The sequence below is a fragment of the Chrysemys picta genome, chromosome 11 (assembly GCF_011386835.1).
Source record: "Chrysemys picta bellii isolate R12L10 chromosome 11, ASM1138683v2, whole genome shotgun sequence".
NCBI lineage: Eukaryota > Metazoa > Chordata > Testudines > Emydidae > Chrysemys > Chrysemys picta.
Genome location: NC_088801.1, coordinates 46,741,398 through 46,753,475, shown reverse-complemented (window position 1 = coordinate 46,753,475; position 12,078 = coordinate 46,741,398). Strand labels below are relative to the sequence as shown.

The following is a 12,078-nucleotide window of genomic DNA, read 5'->3' as shown; positions in this document are numbered from 1 at the left end:
CACATCCCCAACAGTTATTTTGTGGTCCGGGAAGTAAGTACCTTCCTGCAGCCGTCTAAACAGACCAGAGTTCCTGAAAACACGAGCGTCATGAACCTTGCCCGGCCATCCGACATAGATGTTGGTAAAACGTCCCCTGTGGTCCAACAGTGCTTGCAGCACCATGGAAAAGTAGCCCTTTCGATTAATGTACTGGCTGGCCTGGTGGTCCGGTCCCAGGATAGGGATGTGAGTTCCATCTATGGCCCCACCGCAGTTTGGGAATCCCATCGCTGCGAAGCCATCTATGATCACCTCCACGTTTCCCAGGGTCACTACCTTTGACAGCAGTACATCAACGATTGCCTTGGCTACTTGCATCACAACAACCCCCACGGTAGATTTGCCCACCCCAAAGTGGTTCGCGACTGACCGGTAGCTGTCTGGCGTTGCAAGCTTCCAGAGGGCTATGGCCACTCGCTTCTGGACAGTCAGGGCTGCTCGCATCCGGGTGTCATTGCGCTTCAGGGCAGGGGACAGCAACTCACAAAGTTCAAGGAAAGTCCCCTTCCGCATGCGAAAGTTTCGCAGCCACTGGGATTCATCCCAGACCTGCAGCACTATGCGGTCCCACCAGTCCGTGCTTGTTTCCCGGGCCCAGAATCGCCGTTCCACAACATCCACATGACCCATTGCCACCGTGATGTCCTCGGCACTGGGTCCCGTGCTTTCTGACAGGTCTGTGCTACTCTCAGACTTCAGGCCCTCACCGCGGTGCCGTAGCCTCCTCGCCTGATTTATCTGCATCTGCCTCTGGGAAAGGTGGATGATAAGCTGCGAGGCATTGAGAACGGCCACAACTGCAGCGATGGTCGCAGCGGGCTCCATGCTCGCAGTGCTGTGGCGTCCGCGCTGTCACTGACTAGAAAAGTGCACGAACTGATTTCCCGCTGGCGCTTTCAGGGAGGGAGGGCGGGAGTGATGGACGGATGACGACAGTTACCCAAAAGCACCCTCGACACATTTTTTTACCCAGAAGGCATTGGCGGCTCGACCCAGAATTCCAATGGGCAGTGGGGACTGCGGGAACTGTGGGATAGCTGCCCACAGTGCACCGCTTCCAATGTCGACGCTTTCCCCGTTAGTGTGGACTCACAAAGTCGAATTACTGTCCTTAGTGTGGACACACACGTTCGACTTTGCAATATCGATTCCAAAAATTCGATTTAAGTAAAATCTAACTACTCTCGTAGTATAGACATACCCTAAGAGTCAAGGCACCTGGGTTCTGTTCCTAATTTGACTACTAATCTGCTCTGAATTATGTGTTGCTTCAGCTAGAACCGCAAAACAGATCAATAAGAGGATATGCCTATTTCTGGAACATGATCTTTCTAGTAAGAGTACTGATGCAGTTGTTACTTCATAGGATGTTCTTTATGTATTTCTGAATAGAAGTAGAATGCCGTGTGCTTAGCAAACAATTCTCTATTGGGCACAGCAGAGCTGGGAGGGGAGAGGCTGGATGGGGGTGGGAGGAGCCAGTAGGGAGCTGGCTCTGATTATGGCTCTGGATGGTACTGTAAATTTGGTGGTGTGTGTGTGGGGGGGGTGTTTAAATTTCTCTAGCTTACCCCAGCAACTGTCAACAGCAATCAGCTGCTCCACTCTACCAAGTCTCAATAACTTCCACTACATCCAAAATAATGAAGTAGCTTGATTTTTTTTTCCTGCTAAAATGATCAATAGTTAACTCTTCAGATAGCAACGTTATGAGTAAAGGCTCCAGACTGAGTTAGCAACCTATTTAAAATGAATGAAGTGTACCCACCTGTATTATTGTTTCCAGCTGTCTGCAACCTCAGGTAGACACTGCTGCATGGGTTTATATTTTGAATTATCTTTGCAACCGGAAGGGCTGGTAACCTCACTGTGATAATGAAAGCTTAGATTCTAGAGCACAGTTGTGTAGCAAATTCAGATAGAAGGGCAATTACGTGGCCACATATTGATTATTGTACACAGGGATCTGCATATTCTCTATGAGCTGAATTATACTTTCCTTTGTGCTGGGTATCTAGAAAGGGGAGTGATTACAAAGAGCCCTTCCCCAGGGTTCTTGCCAAAAAAAATGTCCTCCTCACATCTCCTATCCCAAGCCAATGATCTGCAGTAGTGCATAGGGTAGTTTAGTTAGCACGCCACAACTATTTATTATAATTCATGCAATTTTCAAGTGTTAATTTACTTACAAGAGCCTTCCTTTATTCTTTCCCTGAATGAAGTAGAAACATAGGAACTGCTCTCACAAAAGTCAGTGTCAAAAACTCACATTAGATATCATGATGATATTGAGACAAGTAAAACACAGATTATAAATGGAAGAGTATCCAAACAAAGCTGATTACCTTGTTCATACCAATATTTATAGTATATACGTACAAAATGTCATGTCTATCTCATCCATATGAGTAAGGTTTGCTGGATCAGCACCTTAATTTGCTCTTTGTTTTGCCTTTCTGGTGTGGGATGGGAAGTGAGATTGATTATATTTTAGCCATATATTTCTTTAGGGCATTGAGAGGATTCTTTTTAGTACATGTTAGAATAAAAAGATCAAATGCAAAAATTTCACTGATTAGAATTGTCTGAGCACTAGTCAAAAATCTCCGGCTGGATTCTAGTTCAGTCCTTTGTAGAGTGTGTAGGCCAGTGAGTGGGCAGACGTGCCAACTAAGGAAGGTAAAATAAAGCTCAGTTGATAGTTCAGTCCAAGGTCATTTCTTTAGTGCTGGTTTTATTAACTTAAAGGAGATTTCAAACCAGGATCAACACAATACAAGACACTTGCAACATCCAGACAAGACCTTTCAGCAGGATGGTAGGTGAGAAGACTGACTGACTATTCCCTTCGGTAGCCTTCCTGGATATCTTCTGGGCCTCATATTACATGGCCACAGAACCAACCTTCACAAGACTTTGCCAGAAGCATTCCTTAATATAGTAGCCACTAGGAAGTTACATGACGCTAAGTCATCTGACATTTCTTAATGATGTGCCTGGTCTGGAGACTACAAATCCCATTAGCCCCTGAGCTTAAAGGGATTATGTCCCTGTAACAAATGTGCTGGCCGTGCTTGTGCTTTCACGCTCATACTCTTCTATAGAGAACAGCCATAGGGAGTCTACAAGCTGCCCTCAGTTTTGCTGGTGCGTTTATTCTGGGTTTGACGCAGTATAACTGAAAGCAGAATTTAGTCTGTGATTGATAGTTGATTGGGAATTTTCCATCAAAATTATTTCTTGATGGGAAATGCAGTTTCTGCAAAAATTTTCAGTTTTCTGTTGGGGAAATCAAAATGAAATATCTCATTTTGAGTCGGTTTGTTGAACTGGCTGAAATGTATAGTTTCAAGTCAGTTCAATATTAAATTTCATTTCCCTAATGTGGTGCATTTCCTCATTGGAGCTGTAATTCCAGCCCCATTCTCTCCTATGGGCTAGGCTCCCTCCGAGACATCATCTCCTGTGATACAATACAGTCTTCCCTCTGACTGGCTGAGTGGTGAATCATGGAAGTCCCATGACTGCAGATGCATCATGGGAGATGTAGTTTGGCCAGGGAGTCTGATCCATAGGGGAGAACGAGGCCATCTGACTCCTGAACTACAGTTCCCATGAGGCAATGTGCCACAATAGGAAAATAACATAAGAAACATAAGAACATAAGAAAGGCCGTACCGGATCAGACCAAAGGTCCATCTAGCCCAGTATCCTGTCTACTGACAGTGGCCAATGCCAGGTGCCCCAGAGGGAGTGAACCTAACAGGCAATGGTCAAGTGATCTCTCTCCTGCCATCCATCTCCACCCTCTGACAGACAGAGGCTAGGGACACCATTCCTTACCCGTCCTGGCTAATAGCCATTAATGGACTTAACCACCATGAATTTATCCAGTGCTCTTTTAAACTCTGTTATAGTCCTAGCCTTCACAACCTCCTCAGGTAAGGAGTTCCACAAGTTAACTGTGTGCTGCATGAAGAAGAACTTCCTTTTATTTGTTTTAAACCTGCTGCCTATTAATTTCATTTGATGACCCCTAGTTCATGTATTATGGGAATAAGTAAATAACTTTTCCTTATCCACTTTCTCCACATCACTCATGATTTTATATACCTCTGTCATATCCCCCTTAGTCTCCTCTTTTGCAAGCTGAAGAGTCCTAGCCTCTTTAATCTGTGCTCATATGGGACCCGTTCCAAACCCTTAATCATTTTAGTTGCCCTTTTCTGAACCTTTTTTAGTGCCAGTATATCTTTTTTGAGATGAGGAGACCACATCTGTACGCAGTATTCAAGATGAGGGCGTACCATCGATTTATATAAGGGCAATAATATATTCTCAGTCTTATTCTCTGTCCCCTTTTTAATGATTCCTAACATCCTGTTTGCTTTTTTGACCGCCTCTGCACACTGCGTAGACATTTTCAGAGAACTATCCACGATGACTCCAAGATCTTTTTCCTGACTTGTTGTAGCTAAATTAGTCCCCATCATATTGTATGTATAGTTGGGGTTATTTTTTCCAATGTGCATTACTTTACATTTATCCACATTAAATTTCATTTGCCATTTTGTTGCCCAATCACTTAGTTTTGTGAGATCTTTTTGAAGTTCTTCACAGTCTGCTTTGGACAGACTGTGAACAGGCTCAAAACAAAACATTTTGCCATTTCCAATTTTCTTTCCTAAGAGTATTGCTATTTCAACTATTTGTTCAGATTTGGGATGAAAACAAAGGTTGAAACATCAGAATTTCCTGCAGGACAGAAATTCTGATTTTCTTTCGGCTCCACTCTGATTTATTTGTAAATATCCTTAAATCAGCAATGTGATATTCACTTTCACTGTTTTTGTGCAGAGGAGATTAATAATACCCTAAGGTTTTTAATAAAACCTGAATGTATAAATAAATTAATTATTGCCATCTGATTGCCATCAATATCTGTTTGATTGTTTTTAAAGGCAATGGGGGGGGGGGGAGGATGGGAGAGTTTGTCTTTGAATCAATGCCTTGTTCTTCTAAAGCAAAGGTTTTCTGTTTTGCAGAGCGTTGCAAATGCAAACCTATTAAAGCTACCCAGAAGACTTATCTTCGGAACAATTATAACTATGGTAAGGACAGCTGCATGGCTAGATATCAAACCTTTAAAGGAATAAATTAAGTTTTTCAGGGAACTCTAAATTTAGTAATGTGACAGGAAAAAATTCCACAACGATGGGCTATGGCCTAAGCGTGTCATCAGTTCACACTCATTTGTACTAAGAAAGCTGCTCGGATTGATTGTATTGAGTTAATTCATTAGCAGTAACTACAAAAAGTTGGGTGTTCAGACTATGTCCTGAGCTGTCCAGATTTCCCTATTCTTTGAACATCCCCCTGGGTCCAACTCTGCAGCCTTTATTCAGACAAGTCTTTCTTACACAAATAAACCTGATGAAGTCAAGATTTCTTGCGTAAGTAAGGATTACATATAGGAGTCAGAAATGTAGAATTGGGCCCTTGAAGTCTTAATATGTTGATCTGCAACCTGTTACTCATGTGAGTAGCTACTATTAGTTTCACTGAAGTCATGAAAAAGGGTTTACATGACCAGGACATAGTGAATACAATTTTATTGTTAAACCAATGTTTTTAAGTACCTATGTATACAAATGGTATCCACTAAGTCTGCAATAAAATAAATCCTAAAAAATGATATTAATGAACTCTCATATTCATTGAAAAGCAGGAAGGTTCTGATTTTCTGCCTCCTTTAGCGGTTTTATATGTAGTGGTGGTTGGTGTGAGTATTCTCCAGTGGAATACTGCACCTGCTATGGCAGAGATTCACTGAGTGTGCTACATTTATAGTTTGGGAGCTGTTTTGGAGAGAATGAAGGTATCTTACCAGAGGCTCTCTTTATATTCTGTTATACCATTCCTCTCTTTAGAATGTAAAGACCTCTGGAAACACATTAGAAAGAGTGCCAAAGTAAAGTAGGCTTTTGTAGTAAAGTCTTAAAGTGGATTAGTCTGGGTAAAATTTTTCCTCTGTATAACTCCTGTGAGTTGTTGAATAGTTGTGTTTAACTTAGCTGAGAGAATGCTGAGCATATCTGTGGGTGGAAAACCTGTGTGTGTGTGAGAGAGAGAGAGAGAGAGAGAGAGAGAGAGAGAGTGGGGATGGGTTAATGGATTTTCTCTATTTTTCATTACATCTCTTCCATTTTGCTTTCTCCCTCCCCCCCCCCCCCACTAGTTATAAGAGATTAAGAATCTAAGGAATTTGGATGTAAAATGGAGGAAGATTCTATGATTTGAAAACAGTACAAGATGTAGTACTCCCTGGAGTACGACCTCTAGATTTGCATGCAGTGTCAGCTCATTGGTCACCATGAGAGACCTGAAAAATTGCTGCCCTTGGAAGGCAACTTTCCCTAATATGCAGTTCATGGGAGAATGATAAGATCAGAGAAGAAACAATTAGACAGGTCATTAGGTCAAGATCAGGAGCATTGGCGTTCATGGAAAACAGAGCAGATTGGTGCTGGGTCACTGGAGGAAGAGGAGAAAAGGGAAGGCCCTGTCATCCAATAGGGATAATGATACAATAAAGCTTTCAAGTATATTCTCCATTTTGTGAAAGGCTGTGGGTGACAAATTAAGAGTCTGTACTGGACCTAAATAAGAGAGAAGTTGTTGTAGCATAAGATGAATGAACAAGGAGGAAATAATATGAAGTATGAACTACATATTTAAAACACAGAGGGAATAAAAGAAAAAAGCTAAAAAAATATATCCCAGAGAAAGTAAGGTGAAAGGCCCATTGCTAAATTATTCCCTGCACAGAGCACCTACGTTGCTATTCTATACACTGAGCTACCTGAAATATATATGTTACTCTTGGTAGAAGAGAAAGTGAAAAAATAGGGGGAGAGAGGAATCTCTGGGCAAAATCTAGATGGAGTTCAGTTGAGCTTTTGATAAAGGAGCACACAAAAGACTAATCCACCAAGTCACAAAGGATGGCATGGGGGTGACCTATATTATTTGCTGCTGTTAACTACACTCTGTTACTTTTCCCCAGTCATTCGGGCTAAAGTGAAGGAGGTGAAGACTAAATGTCATGATGTCACCGCAGTAGTTGAAGTAAAGGAGATACTAAAATCTTCCTTGGTGAATATTCCTAAGGACACTGTTAACCTTTACACAAACTCTGGCTGTCTATGCCCACCACTCAGTGCTAATGAAGAATACATTATAATGGGCTATGAAGATGAGGAACGCTCCAGGTAATTTTTTCTTTAAAGAATTACTTTCCCTGCTCTGCTTGCCCACCCATGAGACCTCATTTTGAAGCCACCATTGTTCCCTCTGAAGAAAATTGGGCAAAATTTTCTTCAGAACTTTTGAGTTACCTGGTCTTGTCACTGCTGAATGCCATTAGGTTCTCTTTCTCTTCTCCCCTTGAGCAGATTCTGTTAGTGTTGTGTATATTGCTATGTACAGCATACACATTCCTCAATAATAAAATAACTAGCTTATCTGAAATGTGTAGGTTACTCTTGGTAGAAGGCTCCATAGCTGAGAAATGGAAGGATCGTCTTGGTAAAAAAGTAAAGGTAAGACAATGTTTCATGATCTTAGTAACAATTGACATTGGAAACAGTGTTTGTATCTCACCTTTAAGAAAAGAGAGAAAATACATGAGGCCCAATTCTACACCCATGAAAGTTAACGTGTCAGATTCTGATTCCATTACACACAGGTAAATTTGGAGTAACATAACTGAAATCAATGGAGTTACTCCAGATTTATACAAGTTTAGCAGCAATTAAAACCTGAATCATTTATTTCAATCAGCAGGAGCTGAATTAAGCTCTACAGCCAAATTCTGCGTTTAAATGCATACACGCAGCTTTTATTCAGTTCAGTGGGAACCATCTACACACAGCCAAGGGCAGAACATGGTTTCACAAGCCACCTTCTTACCTCATTTACAAACTTGTGCGTCTCAAATTTTAAATGTTTAAATACAGTTCTCATCTAAATTGTGCTCTTCATCTAAGGAAACATTTGACATATGTGAGGGAGGAAAAGAACATGGGAGGAATACAAGTGTGGGAGTTCCTATCTGAAAGAAAATAGAGAAATAGGGAGGAACTGGAGCAGACACAAAAATGATATATGCTCCACCCTAATATCTTGTAATTCCTGGAATGATTGATTGGGTAAGCTAGGCATCCACACAGACTTTGGCCCCTGAGCTTTATCTTTCATATCTGACACCCGTCAGACCTCAAATGGTTTTAGTGACCTTGGCAGCATTACAAAACATCACTTTACATGGAAAGCATTGATTTTAAAAACAATTTCTCCAACATGTTGATTTGACATAAATAAGGTTCCCCACATCTTTTTGCATGTGTGTGTCTGTCTCTTTCCTCTTATTTTCTTCAAGTTTTAGTGATCATTGCAGAGAAAATCCTACTTTTTTATACAAATTGAAATTCTTCTGTGTCTAGCTGTCATCCATATTCCTTTTATTAGACTGGGTGACCTATTTTAAATTCTCATCTGGTAGATCCTCCTCAACTCCATTGCCAGAGAACATGTGATAATTCATGTTGTTCTCTGGTACCACTTTAGTTCTGGTTTCCTGATACTAGTGTAACTTCAGTTACTGGCGACTGTTACATCCCGGGTAGTTTCATTACCATCTATTACTCCACACACAGTTCCCTCGTGCCAGCTCTGCTCTCTGAATCACTTGATTGCTTTTCTATCATGGTTTCCTAAAAAGGTCCACAGGTGGCTTTACTTACATTTAAAAAATTAAAAAATAAAGCATAAGCTACGTTTATGCTTGTCATTGTATCATGGTGTCTGATCATTCATTTTCATGTTAATATGATCTCTTAGGCAGCCAGCAGTTCAAGTCAACTGTCAAGTTGTTTTTAAAAAAACAAACAAACAAACAAACAAAAACCCACCACCACCAAAACCACACACTAGTTTAAAAACCCCTAAGAACTGAAAAAGATCCTTACTCATGTTTCTAGTAAGACCTGAGGACAATAACCCCGCAAATAAATTATGTGCATAAGTTTGTTCTTGGACTGCTGAGCACAAGCATGGCTTTGAATTTGATGAAGCTAGTTGCATGAGTAAAGTTAAATAGAAGCTATTAAAATCTAATGTGCTTTTCACAGTGGAGTTTGATTACTAGTTGTATTTCTTTCAGCTTGGATATGGACACAATTTTACTATAGTTTATAGTCACTTTCTGATTCTCAGCACTGCAGTGGTTGGGTTGCAAGCATGTGGAGGGGAATGTTTAGTTCCAATCTTGGGGGGGAAACCAAGCTTGTTTTAATTGAAAGAAAAATGCATTAACATTTTTAAATCATTCATTTTGGTAAAATAACTTTTTCAAAGTCTATGTTTTGACCATAATCTACCCTGGCATTCATAATTTAGGTCTGTGTGTGTAATGTCACTCATCCCCTGACTGTGTAAATAACATGCTATGCATTTGAAGGCATGATCCTGTGAGGTGCTGAGTGCCCTCAACTTCCAACTACTTCACTGAGAGTTGAGAGGGCTCAACACCTCTTAGGATTGGATCCTTATCCTCCAGGCTGAGTCGTGTAGGTTGACTACTACAGAGCCCTGCTAAAGTAAACAGGGTTTGTGCAAATCTGCTTGCAGAATCACGGCCTTAGTAAGTAACTAACATTTGAGCCTTTAAAAGGGCACATCTCTACCAAAAAACAGTTAAAGAAACAAAGGTTTAAGAAATATGGTCACTAGACCGTGAGAACAAGGACCTGTTTTACCCTGTAATTTGTTGATTTGATACTGTAATATTATGTAGCTACACATTTAGGTAGCCACATTCCTGTCACTATGCTCTGCAGTCTGGGGCAGAACTCTGACTTCTGCTCATAATCTAAGTCACACATTCACTATTATTTTATAAAGTCTCTGGTGTTTTCTCTTCTGGTGGGGGTAATAGCATCTTTTAGAAATATTACCGGTACTTTGCAGCATTTGAGTGTAATTTGTGAACTAGTTTTTTAAAAATATCTGAGTTTAGGGTATTTTGAAACACATGCAGTTGTAGTTAAATTTTTTTCTTCCATTTATTAGTTTTGTTTGCTTACATTGTACAGCGCTGGGATCAGAAACTCCGTCATCCTGGAAAGGGCAAAAATGAGCCTGGACAAAGTGATTCTGCTCAAAAGTCTGGCAAGAACAGTAATCCACGACAAACACGCAACTAAATGTGAAAAGCTATATAAAAATCAATGGACTATATATTAAGACTTGCATTGTTGGAGCAGCAAGGGAGAAATTGCACTATTGCACGTTATATTCTATTGTTTACTACAAAATCATGTTGTAGCTAATTAGTTATTTTCCTTCGTTTTCTGCCTTTTTGGGGGGAGGGGGGTGTAAATCCTGAAAAAATATATTTTTTCTCTCAGTAATAACTGCAGAAAACTGCCCTTATGAGATAAAAATAGGATGACACATTTACTGAAGTTAAGACATGTTGGTGGTTTTATCAGTGGGGCCATGTTGCTTAGAGAAAGACTTCAACATAGGAATGGGATCTGGCCAGACCAGGACCTTTAAAAAAAAAAAAAAAAAAAATTGACTTTAACCCAGCTTCTCTGCTCCTGTCCCTTTTTCTTGCATGTTTGATCATGGCTGCAGCAACTGGGTTATTTTAATGTATAAGTTTTAGTCTGAAATATAATGGCCATATATCTACACATAAATTAAGAATTATATGGCACTTCTGGAAAGACACTGAAGAGCAAAATAAATTGTTAGCAGCAGCAAAGTGGTAAGGGAAATTTTGACTGGTTGAAAACCAGTTTAAATATTTAGCTCTGCAGTTATCTAACAACAACAAAAAACCTAATCAGCATTAAGGAAGTGATTCATGTTAAAAGTGGTGTTCTAATCAGCACAACCCTTCAATTTGCTTACTCTTAAATAAGCCACTATGTAGGTTTAAGTCTAACTTACATCTGTCACAACAAAAACACATGGGACTTCTTAAATGCTTTAATCCTTGTGGGAAATGTATAGTTCTGTTAACTCACAACATAATTTACGGTATACTTGCTCTCGTAATGGCAGTTCCTTCCCCTTCTCTCCCCCCCCCCCCCATCGTAGGAGTAGACTGACTTACCAGGCCTGCTTCTCAGTATAGGTCTGCACTTTATCATTTTGATTTTGTGGTGTTATTCTTATTTCTGTGCCTACATAAACAGCAGTGTTTAATGCTCAGTAAAATATGTTTAATAAAAGAATTATAGTTGTCAGAGACCTTATCCTGACTTTTGCACCAAATGAACGTTTAAAATCCATGATTTATTATTGTCCACAGTGTATGCCAGCGCGCAAAAAAAAAAAAAAACAACAAACCCTTCATTTTCTTCCTTCAATAGAATTTTTTAGTCAGTGCCAACAATTTGAAATCATCATTTTTTTAAAAGTATAATGATGTAAGTAGAGTACCAGGCTTCTGAGCTATGGTGTACAGAAAATAAAACATTTATGATGCAAACTGTTACTGCATTTTTAGTTGGAAGTACTGAATTTCTTTTCCCAGGACACCCGTATACAGTATCTCATGGTTGCTGTTCATCCACAGGAAACACCACCACTGAGTTTAGGTAGTTAAACGCTACTGAATTGAAATGCAAATAAAGCAGTGAAGATATGAACACTTTAGAAATATTTTCTAATAATGTAATGTTTTCATTAGTAACCAAAGGTTAAGCTTAGAGCTCCATTGTGCTAGATACTGTGCAAACACAGAGACAAGGTTTTGTATCTTTTAAAATGAAAAGTAACACTACAGATGGGGACTGGATGTCACTGGAGATTAGCAACGGGATGTGAATAGAGTTGGCCAGGAAACGTTGCGTCATCCCTTGAATATTTGGCTAAAATTAGGACAAAGTGGAAATCTCAATATCTAGGAGATGGTGGGTGCGGGGGGGAGGGGAAGCTTCCCTTTGGGTCAATTAAAATGTA

The 12,078-nt window shown here is 40.1% G+C and overlaps 1 protein-coding gene across 2 annotated transcripts in view; it reads left to right on the top strand.

Annotated features, from left to right (window-relative positions):
• Positions 1-11,605, top strand: part of FRZB (frizzled related protein) — a 36,346-nt gene extending 24,741 nt beyond the window's left edge. For both annotated transcript variants that reach the window (XM_065561949.1, XM_065561948.1), the window contains 4 exons: positions 5,088-5,153; positions 7,109-7,313; positions 7,580-7,643; positions 10,197-11,605. In XM_065561949.1, coding sequence (XP_065418021.1) covers positions 5,088-5,153; positions 7,109-7,313; positions 7,580-7,643; positions 10,197-10,307 — 446 coding nt within the window. In that variant the 3' untranslated portion in view covers positions 10,308-11,605. The remainder of the gene's footprint in view (positions 1-5,087; positions 5,154-7,108; positions 7,314-7,579; positions 7,644-10,196) is intronic.
• The last annotated feature ends 473 nt before the right edge of the window (positions 11,606-12,078 follow it).